The sequence below is a fragment of the Nerophis lumbriciformis genome, linkage group LG22, assembly GCF_033978685.3.
Source record: "Nerophis lumbriciformis linkage group LG22, RoL_Nlum_v2.1, whole genome shotgun sequence".
Classification (NCBI taxonomy): Eukaryota; Metazoa; Chordata; class Actinopteri; order Syngnathiformes; family Syngnathidae; genus Nerophis; species Nerophis lumbriciformis.
In genome coordinates, this window is record NC_084569.2 from 20,878,702 (window position 1) to 20,902,193 (window position 23,492).

The 23,492-nt window shown below is 38.9% G+C and overlaps 2 protein-coding genes across 6 annotated transcripts in view; both read left to right on the forward strand.

Moving 5' to 3' along the window:
* LOC133615477 (ubiquitin carboxyl-terminal hydrolase 37-like) overlaps positions 1-3,332 on the forward strand; it is a 107,796-nt gene extending 104,464 nt beyond the window's left edge. The window contains exons 17-20 of the mRNA XM_061974094.2: positions 2,281-2,383; positions 2,463-2,539; positions 2,606-2,714; positions 2,783-3,332. Of these exons, the coding sequence (XP_061830078.1) occupies positions 2,281-2,383; positions 2,463-2,539; positions 2,606-2,714; positions 2,783-2,863 (370 nt within the window). The 3' untranslated portion in view covers positions 2,864-3,332. The remainder of the gene's footprint in view (positions 1-2,280; positions 2,384-2,462; positions 2,540-2,605; positions 2,715-2,782) is intronic.
* A 104-nt stretch (positions 3,333-3,436) lies between these two features.
* On the forward strand, positions 3,437-23,178 carry gtf2f1 (general transcription factor IIF, polypeptide 1). 5 transcript variants are annotated; one of them, XM_061974089.2, is made up of 14 exons: positions 7,322-7,486; positions 7,795-7,861; positions 7,981-8,027; positions 10,295-10,367; positions 10,487-10,680; positions 10,792-10,962; positions 13,769-13,974; positions 14,041-14,191; positions 14,264-14,319; positions 14,397-14,528; positions 17,898-17,968; positions 18,144-18,285; positions 22,617-22,755; positions 22,831-23,178. In XM_061974089.2, the coding sequence occupies exons 2-14, from the start codon at positions 7,850-7,852 to the stop codon at positions 23,033-23,035; spliced, it is 1,599 nt and encodes a 532-aa protein (XP_061830073.1). In that variant the 5' UTR covers positions 7,322-7,486; positions 7,795-7,849; the 3' UTR covers positions 23,036-23,178. The 5 variants fall into 5 exon arrangements, with proteins under 5 accessions (XP_072771781.1, XP_061830073.1, XP_072771779.1 ...); XM_061974092.2 differs by having other exon boundaries at positions 7,323-7,486; positions 14,267-14,319; XM_072915680.1 differs by lacking the exon at positions 7,322-7,486 and adding an exon at positions 3,437-3,630 and having other exon boundaries at positions 13,769-14,191.
* The last annotated feature ends 314 nt before the right edge of the window (positions 23,179-23,492 follow it).

The window sequence follows — 23,492 nt, forward strand, 5'->3', positions numbered from 1 at the left end:
GATTGCAGCTATTTCGGATACAACACTTCTCAGACGGCAAAAGAACTTTCGAATGTCCGGGTCAGCTGTGATTCTACTTACCGAAAAACGTTGTCCATTTGTCGAAGGGGAGACAACGAGAATGCGGACTCCTGTGGATTTATCACGTTGTTTACTTTCACACCTCCATTAAATATTTTATTAATTTATGATGGCTCAGGTGTGATCATACTTTCCAACCTTGAGACCTCCGATTTCGGGAGGTTGGGGGTGGGGAGGGGGGGCGTGGTTGGGGGTGGGGTTAAGAGGGGAGGAGTATATTTACAGCTAGAATTCACCAAGTCAAGTATTTCATATATATATATATATATATATATACAAGAAATACTCAAGTATTTCATATATATATATATATATATATATATATATATATATATATATATATATATATATATATACTCAAGTATTTCATATATATATATGAAATACTTGACTTTCAGTGAATTCTAGCTATATATATATATATTTATTTTATTATATATATATATATATATATATATATAGTATAGCATAGCAGTTGTGCACTGCACTCTCTAAAAGCCCTAGATGTTATTGTCACATATGCATGTACAGTAGATAGCAGTATTGTCCTGTTTAAGAGTTTACAACATTGCTGTTTACGGCAGACGAACTGCTTTACGGTAGACGAAAACGTGACTGCTGTTGTTGTGTGTTGTTACCGCGCTGGGAGGACGTTAATGAAACTGCCTAACAATAAACCCACATAAGAAACCAAGAACTCGCCCTCGATCATTCTACAGTTATAACGTGATTGGGCAGGCAGGCTGTTTATATTGTGGGAAAGCGGACGTGAGAACAGGCTGGCCGCTGTCGACACGTCACTCAGGTCCGCCTGAATTTTGGGAGATTTTCGGGAGAAAATTTGTCCCTGGAGGTTTTCGGGAGAGGCGCTGAATTTCGGGAGTCACCCGGATAATCCGGGAGGGTTGGCAAGTATGGGTGTGATTCACTACAATAGGGCCCCACAGGGCACTGAATTTCAGTTCATTTAAATACCACAACACTGGATATTGTTCAGATAAGTTACATTTAATTTAAGAACTTGCACACAAAGCAACACTGCGCATGCGTATCAGGTCGCGTTGGGCCGGTAGACGGAGGAGGGGATGGGGTCTTAAACGACCCTTGTATGTGTGTGGACAGGGATACGTTTAGATGGGGTTTACCCTGTATAACCTTATCCTGTATAACTGGCTTAGTGTAGAAGGGGCCTCATTTACCAACACAAATCACAGCTGTTGACATGCGCGGGTAAATCAGTTGGAAGGTAAAAGAAGGTGTAAGATAGACAAACACTTTTCCAGTGTAAAACATACACAGAGAATGTCTGCATTTTGTGGACGACAGCGCCGATAGAGGATGATAGTAAGTAAGAGTTTGGTGGACAATCAATCAATCACTTATAATTTATATCGCACTTTTAAAACACAGCTCAGACATTTGATTGTTTCGACATTTGCATTTACATTTGATTGTTGCTGGGACAATTGTAATTGCTGAAAATATCGATGATTGGCAGGGAAATTGCGGGGATTGGGCAAAGTTAAAGTAAAAAGTTAAAGTATCATTGATTGTCACACACACACACTAGGTGTGGCGAAATTATTCTCTGCATGTGACCCATCACCCTTGATCACCCCCTGGGAGGTGAGGGGAGCAGTGGGCAGCCGTGGGCAGCAGCGGTGGCCGCGCCCGGGAATCATTTTTGGTGATTTAACCCCCAATTCCAACCCTTGATGCTGAGGGAGGCAATGGGTCCCATTTTTATAGTCTTTGGTATGACTCGGCCGGGGTTTGAACTCACAGCCGTTAATTTGTGTCTTTATTAGCAAAACTTTTTTTGTACGCTATATTTATGTCAGTAAATTTATTGTGTTTGAATTTTGTGAATTGAATTTATTTACATCAAATTACACTGACAAGGTCATTGAATAAAATTATGTGAGCAAAACGCAGGTGTTTACAAATTCAGTCTGCTAAAATTCAGTGCAGAAACAGTAATTTCTTCAAAGGTCAAGACCCACTCTGCGTAAATTATGGTAAGACTGAAGAAATTGATCATGTCTCAGAACCAGCTAATGAGATGTCAAGTTTGCAGTTCACAAAATTAAAACGAAAAAAAAAAGCAATTACTTAAATTCAGTGCCAAAAAAAACCCCCTCCATACTGGGGGACTGAATAATATCATGATTGGGCCCTTGCTGTTTTGTAACTGTTTAGGTGTAAGATGAAATTCACCAGAGATGAAGAATTCACCAACCTGTCCTTAGACCTGTTACCTGGAATTGGAACAGTCGAGCAAATGATCCAAAATTATCTAAAGGTGACCAAACGAATGCCCTAAGTCCACTGCCCGGGTTATGACGGCCATTTAAACCCGATATGCTGATGCTTGTGTACAGAGGACACTTGTGGAGTTCCAATGTGAGTGTGGTTCCAACACGTCATTGCAGCACTCCTCTTTCATCAGCCTGCCAAAGTAAGGAAGTCCCATTTCCTTTTCTGACCCTCTCAATTGTAAAGTGATTTTTTTTTCTACCCACAGAGTGCTGGTCTTGCACCTGAAGCGCTTTGTGTTTTTTTCAGTCTTTGGGTCAATAAAGGTCCGCCGCCCTGTTTGCCTTACAAAGGACTTAGTGGTGACATCCAGACAAGTAAAGTCAACAATAGGTGTTATTAAAAATGTGACTGTCGGTCTATGATAGCCTGTGTTTCCTCACAGGGTGGCGCTTGCTACAGTTTGGTCAGTGTGATCAATCATACTGGCTTCACAACAACCAGTGGTAAAACAAATCTGGTTTAATGATGTACAGTAGGGAAGGGACTCATATGGCTCCATTCCTGGGTGCATTGTGAGAGGAAAAAGGGAGGTTAATAATCTTGCAATGCAGTCTGTTGAAAATGATGGAAAGTGCCACTCTACATAGCAACTGACGCTGTGGTCAAAGTTGGAATTGCCACAAAACACATTTTAAGATACTCAACTGCTGTCTGGCAGCTAAAAGGGATAGTCCACTTCCCCAATTTGTCACATTTCATGTGTTAATAAGTAAACCGCGACGAATGGGGGCCATATGAATCCCCTTCCTACTGTATGCAAAAACAAATACCAGTACCAAAGCTCAATTTCTTGCTAGGACACTACATCAGTGATGGGGTGGACCCGGCAGTGGGAGAAGAGGACTTAACTGATCGCTGGTTTACCTACAATGACTTACAAGTTGAAGAAACAAGTTGTGTTTCTGTGTGCAACCAGCGTCAAACTACTGCCTACGTCCTTTTCTACAGAAAGCATGAGTAGAAGATCCTGCAAATCACCAACAAGTGTTTGATAGGTTCCCTGCTCCTCTCTTGGCCTATGGGTCCAAGACTTGTACCCCAAGTTGTGACGATATGAGAGCCTATTGTTTGGATTTGAGCGCAGCAGAACGGGGTGCCAAAATAATGTTCAGCACCCAGGGATATAAGACAAAGGCAGCTTATGTTCAACAGTACATGAGGAAAGCATGCAGATACATAGCTCCAAGACATTGTTGGATGTCCCCACTCATCCAAAGAAGCTTCAAAGAGGTAAGGGCAACTTTATCTTGCAGATTCATGACTGTTGAGTTTTAAACTCTTTGACTGGTTTATGAGAACATTGACCATGCTGAGGTTCCGGTCAGACATCAAAAAGTAAGACGCTGAACTTGCCAACTTAAATTGTGCACGTCAAAGTACACACACAGTGCAGTATTTACTTGAGTATTTGCAACCTTGTTTGATGCACCTTTGGCAGAAATTACAGCCCCAAGTCTTTTTGAATACAATGCCGCGAGCTTGGCACATATATACAAACCCCGTTTCCATATGAGTTGGGAAATTGGGTTAGATGTAAATATAAACGGAATACAATGATTTGCAAATCATTTTCAACCCATATTCAGTTGAATATGCTACAAAGACAAGATATTTGATGTTCAAACTGATAAACTTTTTTTTTTTTTTTTTGCAAATAATCAGTAACTAGAATTTGATGCCAGCAACACGTGACAAAGAAGTTGAGAAAGGTGGCAATAAATACTGATAAAGTTGAGGAATGCTCATCAAACACTTATTTGGAACATCCCACAGGTGTGCAGGCTAATTGGGAACAGGTGGGTGCCATGATTGGGTATAAAAACAGCTTCCCAAAAAATGCTCAGTCTTTCACAAGAAAGGATGGGGCGAGGTACACCCCTTTGTCCACAACTGCGTGAGCAAATAGTCAAACAGTTTAAGAACAACGTTTCTCAAAGTGCAATTGCAAGAAATTTAGGGATTTCAACATCTACGGTCCATAATATCATCAAAAGGTTCAGAGAATCTGGAGAAATCACTCCACGTAAGCGGCATGGCCGGAAACCAACATTGAATGACCGTGACTTTCGATCCCTCAGACGGCACTGTATCAAAAACCGACATCAATCTCTAAAGGATATCACCACATGGGCTCAGGCACACTTCTGAAAACCACTGTCACTAAATACAGTTCGTCGCTACATCTGTAAGTGCAAGTTAAAGCTCTACTATGCAAAGCGAAAGCCATTTATCAACAACATCCAGAAACGCCGCCGGCTTCTCTGTGCCCGAGAATCTAAGATGGACTGATGCAAAGTGGAAAAGTGTTCTGTGGTCTGACGAGTCCACATTTCAAATTGTTTTTGGAAATATTCGACATCGTGTCATCCGGACCAAAGGGGAAGCGAACCATCCAGACTGTTATCGACGCAAAGTTCAAAAGCCAGCATCTGTGATGGTATGGGGGTGCATTAGTGCCCAAGGCATGGGTAACTTACACATCTGTGAAGGCACCATTAATGCTGAAAGGTACATATAGGTTTTGGAACAACATATGCTGCCATCTAAGCGCCGTCTTTTTCATGAACGCCCCTGCTTATTTCAGCAAGACAATGCCAAGCCACATTCAACACGTCTTACAACAGCGTGGCTTCGTAAAAAAAGAGTGCGGGTACTTTCCTGGACCGCCTGCAGTCCAGACCTGTCTCCCATCGAAAATGTGTGGCGCATTATGAAGCGTAAAATACGACAGTGGAGATCCCGGACTGTTGAACGACTGAAGCTCTACATAAAACAAGAATGGGAAAGAATTACACTTACAAAGCTTCAACAATTAGTTTCCTCAGTTCCCAATCGTTTATTGAGTGTTGTTAAAAGAAAAGATGATGTAACACAGTGGTGAACATGCCCTTTCCCAACTACTTTGGCACATGTTGCAGCCATGAAATTCTAAGTTAATTATTATTTGCAAAAAAAAAAAGTTTATGAGTTTGAACATCAAATATCTTGTCTTTGTAGTGCATTCAATTGAATATGGGTTGAAAAGGATTTGCAAATCATTGTATTCAGTTTATATTTACATCTAACACAATTTCCCAACTCATATGGAAAAGGGGTTTGTATTTGGGCAGTTTCACCCATTCCCTTTTGCCTATTCCTCTTTGCAGCATTTTTCAAGCTCCTTCAGGTTGGATGGGAAGCGTTGGTTTTCATCCAGGATGTCTCTATACATTGCTGCATTCATCTTAGTCTGGGTCTGGGAGGTGACCAAGAACCCGATGGTCACACTGTCAGAGCTGCAGCATTCCACTGTGGAGAGAGGAGAACCTTACACGAAGACAAACATCTCTGCAGCAATCCACCACCAATAAGGCCTGTATGGTATAGTGGTCAGACAGAGGCTATTTATAAGTAAAACATTCCAAAAATGCACCTGACAGAATCTCAGACGATGGGAAAAAAAAGGCTCTGGTCTGATGAGACAAAGGTTGAACTCTTTGGTGTGAATGCAAGGCATCATGTTTGGAGGAAACCAGACAACGCTCATCACCAGACAAATACCATCCCGACAGTGAAGCATGCTGTGGGGATGGTTTTCCAACGGCAACAACTGGGAGACAATTCCGGACAGGGGGAAAGACGATTGCAGCAATGTACACAGAAATTCTGGCTAAAAAAACAACGCTTACCGTCCAAACTGCCCAAAGATAGGCATGCCAAGCTTGTGGCATCGTATTCAAAAAGACTTGAGGCTGTAATTGCTGCCAAAGGTGCGTCAACAAAGTATTGAGCAAAGGCTGTGAATACTTTGTTTTATATTTTTAATATATTTGCAAGATTTAAAAAAAACATTTTCTGTAGAATGTTGACAAAAATTAATGTATTCTATTTTGGAATGAGATAGTAACATAACAAAATGTGGAAAACTGTAAATGGAACATTGTTGGCAGTTTTTGGATGTGTTTTAGAAGGCTTTGTAGGCAGAGTCGATTAATCCCAATACCTGCATTGTCAGCCGCCTCTTATTGGAAGTTTTTCAATACTTACATTGCACATCAATAAGGAAAGACCTGTGTTCTTGTTTCACATAAGGATTGTAGATGGGCAAAATTAAAAAAAAATAACAGTTTCCCTTCAAAATGCCAAAAGCAGCAACCATTGTCCTGGTAATGTCGCAGCGCTAACTACTGTAGCCTTAACAACAACACAGCACTTCCTCATTATGCACCAATGACTGTTACAGAGACAGAGGTTGCATTCACAACACCTATTATGAGCCTCAAACATTACAACCCAAGCAAGTTGTATTTTGTTTGTCTCTATGTTCTGTATTGCTGCAATAATTATGTCAATTTGTTGTGGCTTTTATTTATTTTTCTAACGTATTACTTAGGTATCATTTTATTTATATAGTTGAAGTATTTAAATTACCAGTCTGTTCAAATTGAATTTCACAAAATTTGCTTAAAATTAGTTTTATTTAAAAAAAAATATATATATATATATATATACATACATATTTTATAAAAAAATAATACATTTTAATTAAAAAAAATATATATATATATATATATATAAACATAAATATATATATATATATATATATATATATATATATATATATATATATATATATATATATATATATATATATTCAGATACTTGTGCGTGTTAGTGTATTTAGTCAAGAACGCAGCAGAATTACTAATAGTATGTCTGAAGGTTTGCAAAGTTGTAATGTGTATATATTTTGTGACACCATAAGCACATCAAAGACAAAATACATTAAATACATTATTTGTTTCCTACAAACAACATTAGAGCACTACTGTAACATACAGTCGTACAGTTTTACTACGTGTTATGCGTTAAAGTCTGAAAAACTGACATCTTAATAATTTAAATGATTTCATTAAAGACACGAGTGACATATACACGCGTAATTCCTGTTAGGCGGAACTTTTCTGCTTTAACTGTTTCCCACCGACAACATTCGTTGACGGACCCATAAATGCGTCCACTGGAAAATTGTGGTCGTACAAACAAAATATTTTTTTTTTGCAAGGTTGTCGGATATCTGTAATTATTTTTCCCTCCGCTCTGTAAGGTTGTACATTTATCTCATGTGTTTAATGTTTAGAATGTTTTCAAAGCGTAGCGTGTGTTAAATTGCTGTTGGTGATTGTTGACCGTGTATCTATTGGAATTTCCATACCATTAATACGTGCAATGAAAACAAATGCTCCTTGTTTTAAGAAAAATAGTCGTAATTTTTTACTTATTTCGATGCTTTCCCATATTAAGCAAGTGTCATGTGTACGTATGCGTATATATCCATATTACTAAAGCGACGAATACATAGTCAACATTATACAGTCACTGTTCATAATCATCATATATGTTTCTGTCTTCCAGTGTACGTAACCTACCTTGACGTTGGAGTCAAGATCCAAGAAAAAGCTACAATATCATGGCTTCACTGGTAAGATTCAATGTATCGTTTTTGTAGGCTTGACCTTTTATTTAGTAGGAGTCCTTGTTCTATTTGAAATAAGCATAAACATGGAGGCTTGGTAGGAAAACTACTTGTTTGTGTTGCAGGGGAGCAGCAGTTCTTCAACCACTGAGTACACTGTGCGAGCCCCTAAGTGAGTAACTTGCATATTGTGTTGTATGCATTGGAAAACATCTGGTTATCTCCTATTTTTCTAAGTAAATGTAACAGTTTTTATTCATAGAAAACCTCGGTGGGGTGTCACAAACCGTGGGCGACCACGTAATTATCAAGTGGAATTGTCTTTGTAAATGCAACACTTTTTTTTTTTTTTTTTTTTTACTTTGAGTACCTTAAAGGTTGAAAAGCGCTAAAAAGGTATCCAATCCAATCCAATCCATGTCATTTATATAGCACATTAAAACAACTTGCACAACAATATTAAAAACAATATTTAAATATTATCCTTAGCTCCACCAATGACTGAATAAAAACAAAAAATGAATAAATATAAAACCAATATAAAAATAAATATGATTAAAAACGAATTTAAAGGGTAAAACCAATTAAAACAGTAAATAGAAATCAAAATTTATAATAAAAAAAAACACAGAGGACAACAGAGGACCACACAACTCACATAGTGTTAAAAGCCAAAGAATAAAAATGGGTCTTAAGACGAGACTTAAAACACTCCACTGTGGAAGCAGTTTGAACATGGAGGGGCAGAGTTTTCCTGAGCTTAGGGCCGACCACAGAGAAGGCCCTGTCTCCCCTGGATTTAAGTCTGGTCTTGGGCACCACGAGCTGGAGCTGGCTCTCGGACCTCAGAGCGCGCGCAGGAGTGTAAATTTGGATGAGGTCCGAGATATACTGAGGTGCCAGTCCATGTAAAGCTTTAAAAACAAACGGCAAGGTTTAAAATCAATTCTAAAATGAACAGGGAGCCAGTGCAAACTGTATAGTATAACCCATTTATCATTTATTTATAAATATGATCTCATTTGGGGATGTCCAGTTCAACATTTTTGGCCCAATCCAATACCTGGACAAAAGATTATATAACTGAAAATGTTTTACGGCAAGTAAACATAACACATTTTTTATAAAGATTATCCTATTACATTTAGAAGTTTTCTTGTAAATCGGATGATGTATTACATTTGTGGTATTGAATGTTACTTCAATCCAATCCAATCCACTTTATTTATATAGCACATTTATACGACAAAATGTTTCCAAAGTGCTGCACAACAATATAAAAACAATATTCAAATATTATCCTTAGCTCCACCAATGACTGAATAAACACAAAAAATAAATACATATAAAACCAATATAAAATAACTATGATAAAAAAATATTTTAAAGGGTAAAACCAATTAAAACAGTAAATAGAAATAAACATTTTAAAAACATAGAACAACAGAGGACCATACAACTCACATAGTACTTAAAAAAATTTACAAAATAAAGTGTCTAGTTCACAATAACTAAACAAAAGCAAAGAGTCAGAGTTACTTCCTTGAGATTGTAAATAATAACAAAAACAACCCCCCCAAAAATAGTTATAACAAAAGAAAAACATTGCTCTAATCACTTTAGTTTCATGTTTATGCTGATGCTATACTTCCATCCATCCATTTTCTATCGCTTGTCCCTTTCGAGGTCGGGGGGTGCTGGGGCCTATCCCAGCTGCAGTTGAGCGAAAGGCGGGGTACACCCTGGACAAGTCGCCACCTCATCGCAGGGCCAACACAGATAGACAACATTCACACTCACATTCACACACGAGGGCCAATTTAGTGTACATAGCAATAGTAAAGACATCTGGATTGCTCACTCCTACTTTACATTAAAGCTACAGTGGTTCACTCTTATGTCGTCCTTTGCTCAGCCATTCCTTTTCCTCTAGTTCTCCAGTGAAAATAGTACTCGAAAGAAACCTAGTTTATTTTCTGCCATGGTGGTGAGGATTAATATCGTAGAAGCAGCTTTGCACCGTGGATAGACGACATGTCCGTCGCAGCTTGCTCTCGAATTTGAGCCGGTGTTGTGGCAAGACACTCAGCCTCCTGGAATTCATGCAACTCCGACATGTATGTAACAAGAAATTCAGAAATTGAATATTGTCTTCCTGAGCATGCATCATTTTTTGAAGGAATCCTTTGCCTGAGTACAATCTTTAGCCTTGCAAACACTGAGACACAGTAAAGAACGCCTGGGCTCGGGATCTCATCAGCCTATTGGGGATCAATTAAAAAAGGCACATTTCTGATCAGATCCCATGATCGGGACATTTCTAATTGCATTCAATGGATCAGACATGAAGTATTTTTTGAGGAATTTATATTATTTGTCATGACCTTTTTTATGATTCTGCATGCATTTAATAAATAATTGGCTTATTTCAACTTATAGAAATACCAACAAGAAGTACAACATAATGGCTTTCAATGCCGGAGACAAAGTCAATTGTTCCGGATGGACGCATGTAAGTGTCATGTGTTTCTACATTATTATGTTGATGAAATTGATAGTAACAAAAAATCTAAACAAATAATTCTGTTGATCTTGTTTTTTTAAATCCACGCCCAAACCTCTTCCCTTCAGGCTCGCATGGAGAGGGACATGAGTGCTCGGAAGATTTACGGTGAAGAAGACACGTCTGAGGGTGCAGCCGGCAGTGAGTTTGGCAAAAAGCAACGTGAGGAGGCACGTAGGAAGAAATTCGGCATTGTGACGCGCGAGTTTAAAGTAGAGGACCAGCCCTGGATCCTTAAAGTCAACGGCAAGGCCGGCAAGAGGTGAGACACGAGACATTTGTTTCGTATCGTCAACTCAGAATGTGTTGTTAAATATGTTTTGTCTTTGTTAAAAGGGAAGCTGAACTACCTTCTTACTATGTCTGTTTAAAGGTTTAAAGGTCTGAAGAAGGGCGGCGTCACAGAGAATGCCTCCTACTACATCTTCACACAGTGTCCTGATGGGGCCTTTGAAGCCTTCCCTGTGCATGGCTGGTACAACTTTACCCCGCAGGCTAAACACAGAACTCTCACTGCTGAGGAGGCCGAAGAGGAGTGGGGCAGGTGAGAGGGGGGCTCATTTGTTGTGTGTACACATGCAGTACAGGCCAAAAGTTTGGACACAATGCGTTTTCTTTATTTTCATGACTATTTACATTGCAGATTGTCACTGAAGAAATCAAAACTATGAATGAACACATGTGGAGTTATGTACCGTATTTTTCGGAGTGTAAGTCGCTCCGGAGTATAAGTTCACCGGCCGAAAATGCATAATAAAGAAGGAAAAAAACATCTATAAGTCGCACTGGAGTATAAGTCGCATTTTTTGGGGACATTTATTTGATAAAACCCAACACCAAGAATAGACATTTGAAAGGCAATTTAAGATAAATAAAGAATAGTGAACAACAGGCTGAATAAGTGTACGTTATATGACGCATAAATAACCAACTGAGAACGTGCCTGGTATGTTAACGTAACATATTATGGTAAGAGTCATTCAAATAACTATAACATATAGAACATGCTATACGTTTACCAAACAATATACGTTTACAATCTGTCACTCCTAATTGCTAAATCCCATGAAATCTTATACGTCTAGTCTCTTACGTGAATGAGCTAAATAATATTATTTGATATTTTAAGGTAATGTGTTAATAATTTCACACATAAGTCGCTCCTGAGTATAAGTCGCACCTATGAAAAAAACTGCGACTTATAGTCTGAAAAATACGGTACTTAACAAAAAAAGGTGAAATAATTGAAAAGTTTTATATTCTAGTTTCTTCAAATTAGCCACCTTTTGCTCTGGTTACTGCTTTGCACACTCTTGGCATTCTCTCAAATGAGCTGTAAGAGGTAGTCACCTGAAATGGTTTTCACTTCACAGGTGTCATAGATGCCTTCAGTGACAATCTACAATGTAATTAGTCATGAAAATGCATTGAAATGAGAAGGTGTGTCCCAACTTTTGGCCTGTACAGTATGTATGAATATGTGTGTATACTAATGTAAAACTGTTCATTTTTATTAACCAGAATCCCGGTTAATAACCGGAAACGAGAAAAGGCTATAAACTGTATGCTAATCAGTAAAGGTGGGAATCTTTAGCCACCTCAAGATTTGATTACGATTATGATTCAGGAGCTACGATTCGATTAAAAATCCATTATTAATGCATTTTTGATTTATGTATCTTGATGCGTGCGTCCCCGCCTCCACCCACAGAGACAAAGAGAGTAGACGACTGGCATGAAGCTTCACTCCATTTCTTTCATTTTGCTATGGATAGCTCAAAAAGTTTTAGGCACATTATAATAAGACATTTAGGAAATGTGAACAAATGGGATGAGGAACAAGTGATCACCGTCTTGATTCAGGACTTTTTAACTAATGGGAGGTCGGGTCTGGCAGACGTCTGCCCTCTGCGAGTGCTTTTCTAGTTGTGGTGAATTGCAGTTACAACTTCATACTAAAAGCTTTTTCTAATATTTCCACCCACTCTTTCAGCTAAATAAAATGCGATTAACGTAGGGCTGTGGAAATGGCTAAAAACTGTCACGATATAAGTGTTTGTATATGTCTATATTGATAATTATTAATGTTTTCATGACCTATCGAAAATAAAGACCAGAAGAAAAATATCTTAAATGTAACAATTTTTTTAAAATGTACTTTCCTCTGATTGTATTCCGCTCAGCTATCAAGACAGAAAGGAAATGTCAACACAACCATGGAAAAGACAATTGTAAAATCACATTTAACAATAACTTCTTCGAAATAAGATGCAAAAATAAGGAATACATAAGAAATACTTAATAAAGTGTAAACAAAAAATAGTGAAAAGTGTGAAAATGTTAACATAGAGAAAGAAACCCGAGAAGAACTATTTTCTGCTATTTGTGCTCAAGGGGTCCGACTACGGGCAGTTTAAAAGAAAAAAAACTCCTATGTTGTCCTGGTGAGTTTTCTACATTTAAAACATTTCCTTGTGGTCTACATAACATGTAATGGTGTTTTTTGGTCAAAATGTTTCATAGATTTATGTATATGTTTTTTAGAGCGTTTTCTAGCTGCTTGCTGATAAGATGCGCTGTTTTTTCGGAAGTCTTATGTACGTGGTTCCACTTCGACAGCGTCGTCTCCCCTGCCATCTTTGTTTTAGTTTTTAGCACTTCCAAGTTACAACTATACGCTACTTTGTATTAGAAAGGGCAACAGCAGAGGATGCATGTGCATGTGCGAGCCAGTCTGCCCTACAACTAGAGGATAGCAGAAGAAGGAGTTTATTGACAACATTGTGGCCTAATAATGGCGGACTTGTGCAAAGCATTTTGGGTAAAACTACTATATTTTGATAATCTGCTGATGTCACAGGTTGTGCAAATTCCAAATGGTTTGTTTGAAGTAAGAAGGAAGGCAAGATTGTTTTATAAATATCTCCGCCATGCCTCAATGGTTTGATTTCAAATCTTCGGGACTTATGCAGATCCCAAATACACAAACAGGTACCAATGGGTAAGAAAAGTTTGCATAATAGGTCCCCTTTAAGACTCAAAACAACAGAGCCTCCCTCTTCTGTTGAAGCAATTAAATGTACATTACATTTAGCCTCAATTACTTCATAACGGGTTGAATAAACAATTAATCTGTTGTATTTGACAGAATGCTTGATTATCAATTTATTATAATGTCAAACCGTAATATGTTTTCGATGTGGAAAGCTAAAAAATGATTATGAAAGAACTTGAAAAGGGCCTGAATTTAACATTGTAGTGTCAGAACTACATCCTGCATTGGATCCCAATATCAAATGTACCTAATTATGTGTCCGGTTAGTCTCACATTAATTTCCTTACATATTTAGAAGGAACAAGGTGGTGAATCACTTCAGCATCATGCTTCAGAGGCGGCTGCGCGAGCAGGAGCGTGGTGACGACGACGACGATGAGAGCGAGAAATCGGGGAAGAAGAAAAAGAAAAGCGGCGGACGTGGGGGCGACCTTCGCATCCACGATCTTGAAGACGACTTGGACATGAGCAGCGACGAAAGCGACAACAGTATGGGCGATGGTAAGGGGAAGCACGTTAGAAGATTGTACATGCCCAACATGTACCGTCCGTGTTTCCTTGGCTTAGATGGAGAAGGCAAGACGAAAGCAAAGTCTGACGCGGGTAAAGGAAAAGCAAAGAAGAAGAAAAAGAAGGGCAGTGACAAGGAGGCTTTGGAAGATAGTGATGATGGTGACTATGAAGGTCTTGAGGTGGATTACATGTCCGATGAAAGCAGGTCAGATTCATGGCTTTAGAAAACTAACAAAACTTATTTCGCTATATGATTTGTCATTTTGTCTTCCCAAAGCAGTTCAGAAGATGAACCAGAAAAAGGAAAGCCCCGCAAGGAAGACCTTCCTAAAGGTCTCGCATTAGGATGGTTCATTTTACACAATCAATTGTCAGGTGTGTGCTGAAATGGTTGTCTCTTTTTTTTGTAGGCATTGATGAGGATTCTGAAAGTGAGGAAGAGAGCGAGGAGGAAAAACAGAACGAGGAGGAAGCAAAGGAGGAGGAAGAGGAGGAGGAAGTGAAGAAAACACAGGCACAGACAGAAAAGAAGAAGAAAAAAGGTATACGATTAAAGCTTTGTTTTTCGAACTTGTTTCACCGAGTACCACCTCAGAAAAAACTTGCCTCTACTAAAGAGACCTAAGTATTCAAAAACAACAAGGCAGAGGTTTTATTTGACAAGTATATTTAATATTTTGGCCACTGTAACATTGCACACAGTTTGAACAGTAACACTGTGTTTGAATTTAAGAAAATAAAACACTGTTCTTTAATCAAATAATGTTTTTGGTGTACCACTTGATGGAGCCTGCGCACCACTAGTGGTACATGTACCACTGTTTTGGAATAACTGCTTTAAAGTAACAAACACCAGTTGCTTGTCCCTTTAATGAAGTGCAACAAAATACTGTATTGACCCAAATTTCACCTTTTAAAAAGATAAAATTAACTTAACCCCTCGTTTGCGAACTTGCCGATTCTTTTTAGCCACTTTTTTAGAGCAGGTAGCTGCTGTGACTGCATCTCTCTAGGTCACTGGTGTGTGAGTGGCAGAAGGAAAAGCTCTGAAGTGCTAAAGGAGAATTTGTTTGACACCATTTGTTGCTTTGCAAATCTCTTAACCCTTAATATAAAATTACCGCTTTTTCAGTTTTTCTTTTCAAAGGGAAAAATACTGTCTTATATTTGAGTCAATATGGTGCTAGTAACACTTTCCAGTATGATGGTTCAATTAGGGATGTGCTCATCGATTTGCCACTGACAAGTATCAGCCGATTTTCGAGAAAAAGTATGTGATCGCCATTGCCTTTTAATGCCATCAAAAACGCTGACCCTCTCTGGCTGACTGTATTTATTTTTAGTCTTCCGGTTGACAAGCGGCTAGCAGCTAATTATGTGTCTCCATGCACAGTGTGGAGTCGCTCCCCTAAACTAACCTAGCTAACTATCCTGTCTCAACTGATCATCCTTGAGATGTTCCTCCAGCTTAATTGGAATCCACCTAAATTAAGTTGGTTGAACATGATTTGGAAAGGCACACACCTGTCTATGTAGAAGTTCCCACACTTGTCAGTGCATGGCAGCACACAAACCAAGCATAAAGTTGAAGGATTGTCTCGAGGCACAAATTTGGGGAATGGTACACAAAAATATCTGCTGCCTTTATAAGATCCCAATTAGCACTGTGACCTCCATCATCCGAAAATGGAAAAGGTTTGGAACCACCAGGACTCTTGCTCGGGCTGGCCGACCGTCTAAACTCAGCGATTGGGGGAGAAGGACCCGAGTCAGGGAGGTGACCAAGAATCCAACAGTTACTCTGTCAGAGCTACAGTATCCTGCTGTGGAGAGAGGAGAACCTTACAAAAGGACAACCATCTCTGCAGAAATCCAACAAACAGGCATGCATGGTAGTGTGACCAGACGGTAGCCATTCCTTCGTAAAAGTTTGCCAAAATACACCTCAGAGACTCCGACCATGAGAAACAAAATTCTCTGTTCCGATGAGACAAAGATTGAACTCGTTGGTGTGAATGTCAGGCGTCATGTTTGGAGGAACCCAGGTACCACTCATCACCAGGCCAATACCATCCCTACAGTGACGCATGGTGGTGGCAGCATCATGCTGTGGGGATGGTTTTCAGCGGCAGGAACGGAGACAAGTCAGTATAGAGGAAAAGATGAATGCAGCAATGTGCAGAGACATCCTGGATGACAACCTGCTCCAGAGCGCTCTCAAACTCAGACTGGGGCGACGATGCATCTTTCAGCAGGACAACGACCCAAAGCACAGAGCCAAGATATCAAAGGAATGGCTTCAAGACAACTCTGTAAATGTCCTTGAGTGGTCCAGCCAGAGCCCAGATCTGAATCCTGGTGAACATCAGTGGACAGATCTGAAAATGGCTGTGCACTGACGCTTCCCATCCAACCTCATGAAAATTGAGAGGTATTGTAAAGAGGATTGGACGAAACTGCCCAAAGATAGGTGTGCCAAGCATGTGACATCATATTCAAAAATACTTGAGGCTGTAATTGCTGCCAGAAGTGCATCAACATAGTATAGGCAAAGGCTGTGAATACGTATTCACATGTGATTTCTTAGTTTTTTATTTTTATTACATTTTCTAAAATGTATTTAATTGGACAAAACAATAATTTATTACATTTTGGAATAAGGCTGTCACATAACACAATGTGGAAAAAGTGCAGGGCTGTAAATACTTTGTGGATGCTCTGTAGTTAAGTTATTACGTCCTACATGCCCTAAGTGGGCGGAATATACTGAGTAAAACACATTGAAAACTTAGCGCCCTTTAGGCATATCTGTCAAGGTTGCAAACAGCCCCTTTAAGTGTCGTAACATTTTCTGGAAGACTAGGCTAAACATGTTACGCATTGATAACAAGCCAGGAGCATGCATGCTAATAGCTAAGCTCATCGTTAAACTTGCTTTAAACAACACCACAAAATAAGTAGTATGTGTAAAATATCAACACAAGCGCGATTAGTTACCTAGTTTTTTTTTAAAGTTGTTTTTGTTCATGTTCATTTCCCTAGAAACAGGAGGACCTTAAGGGCAAAAACCAAAGGATTTAAATACATAGTACCGTATTTGGAACCACGTAAATAAGACAAAACGGCGCTTACTGAAACACCTTCAGAAAGCGGTCTGTAAAACATGTTATGTAGACCACGAAAAAGTGTTTTAAATGTAGAAAGAAAATCATAACATGACCTCTGTTAATGCGCCTTATAAGCCTTTTGTGTGAAAATAGACCCTCTCATCGGCAGTGCGTCTTATATTTCGGTGTGCCCTATAGTTAAAAAAATACGGCATTGTATGCTCGTTTAGTGTTTGTGTACGGTTGACATTGTTTTGATCATTCATTTGTATGTAATAAAGAAGAATAAGGAACTAGTTTAATATGCGCTTTTCTACCTTCAAGGTACTCAAAGCGCTTTGACACTATTTCCACTTTCACACACATTTACACACTGATGGCGGGAGCTGCCATGCAAGGCCCTAACCACGACCCATTAGGAACAAGGGTGAAGTGTCTTGCTCATGGGGATCGAACCAGGAACCCTCAACTTGCTGGCATGACCGCTCTATTAACAGAGCCACGCCATCCCTGTATATAATATTGTGTTGGAATTGTTAGTGTCAAAAGCACTCACCATGAATACATTGAAAAAATGTACAGTTAATACATTTGATTGTATCAGTAATGGTATCAGCCGATCTCACAAATGAATGATCGGAATTGGCAGCACAAAACTGATCAGAACATTCCATTCAACATTCAATATATATAAAGCCATTGTTAAAGTATGCAAAACTCAACATTGCAGTAGTTACACCTAATGTCATTGCTTGTTCTGAGTGTATTGAATAAAGGGTTAATGCGAAGTGTTAATTGTTACAGACAGTAGCGGAGAATCGGACACCTCGGACGACAGCGACATCGAAGGCGAGACAGCCTCTGCTTTGTTCATGGTGGGTTATGATTGTGTGTGTGCGCATGTTCACGTGTGCAATGTTTTAACATGGCTGGCTGTAGAACAAATCTAGTAGAGATATTCTAGCGTATAGTGACTCTGATCCTTTTAGGTTGATCATTTTGTTTTTGCAGGATTTTTTTATCATTGCACATCACTCTTCCCTCTCCTAGAAGAAACGCACACCACCAAAACGTGGAGGTGGGCGGGGCTCTGCAGGAAGCTCCAGGACTGGCAGCCGCCCGGGGACCCCATCCATAGACTCTGCCGCCACCTCCAACACTCTCCGTGCTGCTGCTAGCAAGCTTGAGCAAGGTGCGCACATATCTACATTATGGATTATGACTCAAAGCACGACAATAATGGATTGGATTTATATAGTGCTTTTCTAAACACTCAAAGCACTTCACAGAGAAGTGAGACCCCATCATGCACATTATACGGACACAAGTATTGGTACTTCCATCTAATACATGTGCAGAAAGTGCAAATATAGTTGGTCCTTCCTTTGTAGCTACTTTTTAACAGCTTCCTCTCTTGTGAGAAGAGAAGACTGCCTCACCATCTCTTTTCTAGTTCATCAGAGGTCAGTCAGGTTCTTTGAATTTAGCTTTATTCATTATTCAACCCTTGGAGTATATTAAGGACTTTTTGATCCTTTGCTCTATTTTTGGCCATATATTTGGTTGTGTTACTCTGAACTGAATTAGTTTTTCTAAGAAGATTTAAATTCAATTTTAATATAAAATGTTTTCATATTCTTTCTTATGTCAAAAATACACTTGGAAATTATTTTAATTAACCCAGTTAAGTACAGCGAGAATGGAAAAAGTCCTGAAGGAGTTCAAATGTATTTAAAAAAATTTGGATTCACACTTTCCCCCCAAAAAACTGCATTCATACTTTCCCTGATATGAAGTCTGATATTAGAACATGTTACATTAAACATTAAATGTAAAATGGTAACTTTTGGGAAAATGGGAACTTTTTTATCCCATGATAGTCAACTGATATAGTTTAGGGTTGTAAAATATAAAAATAAAACAATGCATCAAAATTATTTTTATTATTAGTAGTATTCAGGCCTGATCTTTAGCTCAGTACCCCAGACCTTTAACATTTACTATATGGATGATAAATAATTGTATACAAATGTTTCAATACAAAGAAAGCTGACATAAGTTGAAATGGGCATTCAAAGGGTTAAAATGAAAACAAAAACAAACCAGGACATGTTAGGTATTTTTATTTAAGGATAAAGTTGATAGAGATTTGAGCAAAAAATAAATAAATATGAAGCCAAAATTTTGATACACTTAACTCCCTGAGGACTTTTTTGTCCTGGCCGCGTTTAGCTGCCACTAAATTATGTATGTCCCAGAGGGTTAAAAGGTGTACTGTACAATACTGACCATATAGTGACTGCAACGCCTTATATCACCATCCATCAATCAAACGTTTTTTATATTGCGCTTTTCATGCATGCACTGTGCCAACAAAAAGTGCTTTACACCAAAACAAAAAAAGAAGAGATGAAAACATTGAGGGAAAAACACCACCTTTGAGGCGTCCACACTGGAGAATAACTACAATTAATACCATCTAAAACAGTATAAAACATGTTTAAAAATATATGTAAAAAATTAATGATAACTAGTACATTAGTAAATGAATTAAAACATAACATTGAGAGAACAATAGTAGTATTAGCAACCCAAGCAGAGGGAACCCAAGCAGTCACGGGGAGAACCTCTCCAAGGTTTCTCATAGTCATTCACATCGACGTCCCACTGGGGTGAGTTTTTCCTTGCCCTTATGTGGGCTTTGTACCGAGGATGTCGTTGTGGCTTGTGCAGCCCTTTGAGACACTTGTGATTTAGGGCTATATAAATAAAGATTGATTGATTGATTGATTGAACATGCAAATTCCACACAGAAAGACCTTGTATTTAGTAAAAATAAAAGGCCGGTGGCAGAGGACCTCAGGATCTGTGAGGGTGGGTATGATAGAAGCGGGTCAGATAATAAGAAGGCGCAAGGCCATTAAGACATTTAATAACTAATAATAGAACTTTAAAATAAACCCTGAAGGGAACGGGGAGCCAATGTAAAGACTGTGTAAGGTGTAATGTGCTCTCGCCCTCTGGTCCTCGTCAGCACGCGTGCAGCTGAGTTTAGTAATAATTGTAGGGTTCTGATATTATTTTTGGGAAGACCAGAGAGCAGGGCATTACTATAGTGTAAGCGACAGGAAATAAAAGCCTGCAATAGCACCTCATTGCTGGCCTGGGAGAGAAACAGGCGGACTCTGCCTATGAAGCTAAAAACCTATTTTTGTACTATTTTTTAAAATTGAGGGAAAGAGTCAGCTTTGAGTCAAAAATTACACCCAGATTCTTAATGGATTGTGTAAGTTTAAAATCTTGTAATTTTGGTAAAAGTTTCTCTCTCTATAAAACCATTTTTGTTCTGGTTGAGCTGTAGGAAATTCACTGCCATCCATGACTTGATGTCTACAATGCAGTTAAAAGGGTATCTATTGGTCCTGTGTCATCAGGAGACACAGCAATGTACTACTGTGGATCATCAGCATTACTGTGGAAACTGATGTTCCTCTGAATTACTTTCCCAATAAGCAACATATAAGATTAAAAAGAATTGGACCTAAAATTGAGTCTTGGGGAACCCCACATCTTATCTCATGGGTTCCTGAGGAACTTGCATTGTTCTGCCCTTTTAGTTTTTAAAGTGTACGACTTGTCCAGTGTGTACTCCGAGTGCAGCTGTGATAGGCTCCAGCACCCCCTGCGACCTTGAGAGGGATAAGCGGTAGAAAATGGATGGATTTCATGGAAGCTTTTATTTTAACATGCACTGTGAAATTGTGTGCTTTTATTTTGACATGCACAGTGGCATCTGTTATGTTAGACATCTGACATCAAAGAGCCTCGTAACCAAGGTGAAAATCAGTTCTTCAATCACATCTAAGCTGTAAACTGCATTGTTCAACTTCTTGCAAGCTTTGTGTCATTCTTTTGAATAATTTCATGTTGTCTTCACTTTGATATAAGGATGTCTTTATTTACTGCTATGCAATCTTTTGTGTATGTATATTTGTATGTTTTCTTTAGTTTCAATCTGGTTCATACTGGATTTGAGCTTAGATGCTACTTCCTGACTCCCGTATTCAAAATGGAAGGAGTTTGGGTTGCACATACAAGGGGAACAGTAATTAATTAAGTTAAAGTACCCATGATTGTCACACACACACTAGGTGTGGCGAAATTTTTAGTACATACTAAATTTGCAGTATGCATAGTTGCATAGTATGCAATCGACAAAATCTAAATAAATCAAGGGAGTTGTACTTTTTAACAAGTTACCATCTGGACCCGGGTAGAAAACAAAGGTTGTCTTGTATTTGGGGTCTAGAGATTTTAAATATGCAGTCACTCACTTCTCAACTAAGTCAGAGCTTCTCCTCCTGTCACTCACACACAGCAGTGACCAGGAGAGATGAAGCCGTGAGTGGAAAAAAATGGTCTCAAAGACAAACAGAGAAGAAATTATAATTTAAAAATAAGGTGATCTGATCAATGAAACCGTCAAACAATTATCAGAATTTTTGTATAAAGCGGGGGTCAGGAACCTGCGGCTCTCAAGCCACATGCGACTCTTTAGTGCTGTCCTTTATGGTTCCCTGGAGCTTTTTCAAAAATGTATGAAAATGTAAAAAGGTGAGGGAAAATATTTTTCTGTTTTAATATGGTTTCTGTAGGAGAACAAACATGACCCCTAATTGTGAGAAATCCCACTGTTTATTTTAAACATGCCTCACTGATGGGAGTATTTGGCAAGCGCCGTTTTTTCTTACTAATTTTTGCAGTCCTCACCGTAGTTTGTTTACATATACAACTTTCTCCGACACTGCCACAGAAATGTGTGTTTTATGACACTCCTTTGTCTCATTTCGTCCACCGAACGTGTTATGCTTTGCGTGGATGCACAAAGGTGAGCTTTGTTGATGTTATTGACTTGTGTGGAGTGCTAAATCTATTAGAGGAAGACAGCCTGCAGTTTGCTTTAACTTGGACACACACATCTACCGTATACCTTTGGCCATTCTAAGAGTAATTTCCAGGAGTTATCTCACCCTCTGAGAAGCATCTGTTTTACAAATTGTTTCCATTGTTGTTAAAATGTGTACAATAAATATTACATTTCAACATTTCTGTCCACGAAGATTTGCGTCGGCCTGCGACAGTCATTTTGATAGTAGTCTAATATAGCTAATATATACAGTTACATCATGTGATGCCTTCATTATAATACTTATATAAGACTTTTAAAGTCATTTTGATAGTAGTCTAATATAGCTAATATATGCACTTACATCATGTGATGCCTCAATTATAATACTTACATAAGGCTTTCGTTTTTTTGCAGCTCCAGACAGATTTGTATTTTTGCATTTTTGGTCCTCTATCAACATTCTGGGTTACTGACCCCTGGTATAAAGGAATTTTAAGAATTGAATTTGCCCTTTTTCTACCAAAATATTGCCTAGTCACATTTTCATTGTTCTATATTCTACTTTTACAGATAAGCGTGCGCCAATGCTAATTTAAAACTCCTTTTTCCGACAGGTAAAAGACAGACTCAAGGTCCAGGCACTGACTCACCAGCTGCCAAAAGACTCAAGATGGACCCCAGCAGCCAGAGTCCTGCTCCCTCTGGGAAAAGTACACCTCAACCCCCATCAGGGAAATCTACTCCTAGCTCCAGGTGACCTTTCAGCACTCGTCATTCATTTCACTGTTATCTTTCCAGTGACTGTAGCTCTTCTTTCCTGTCTGACAGTGATGTGCAGCTAACAGAAGAAGCGGTCCGCCGCTACCTTACCCGGAAACCGATGACTACTAAAGACCTGTTGAAGAAGTTCCAGGTCAAGCGCACGGGCCTGAGCGCTGATCAGACTGTCAACGTGCTAGGGCAGATTCTGAAACGCCTCAATCCAGAGCGTAAAAATGTTAACGATAAAATGCACTTGTATCTCTCGGAATAAACAAGAACATCCGGAGATGGAGGGCCAGTGAAGGAGTCGTTTTAAAGTGTTTCTTGCTGTGACATAATACCGGATCTGAAATCAATACATGAGGTGTCAAGGGTTTACTGGTAAGCCACTTTTTTTCCTCTAAAGTGAAAAATCATCACTAGGAACTAGTGTGTTCTGTTCAGTATATTTTGTATTAAAATATATTGCTTGTATGTAAGCTATTTCTTTTTAGATTAGCTTTAGACCTTAGGAATTAGAATTTAGGAATCACTTTTTTAGGTGCTTCTAAAGGTGTACTGAACATGTAAATGATGTGCTAACATTAAACACTTATTGACTCAACGTGATCATGTTATGTACATTTCATATATTGGCCACAAATAAGCCGGAGGTCGTCCTTGTAGGGGACGAGCAGACGTATAAAACAGGTTCAAGGAGTCATGCAAATATTAATTCAAATGTGCCA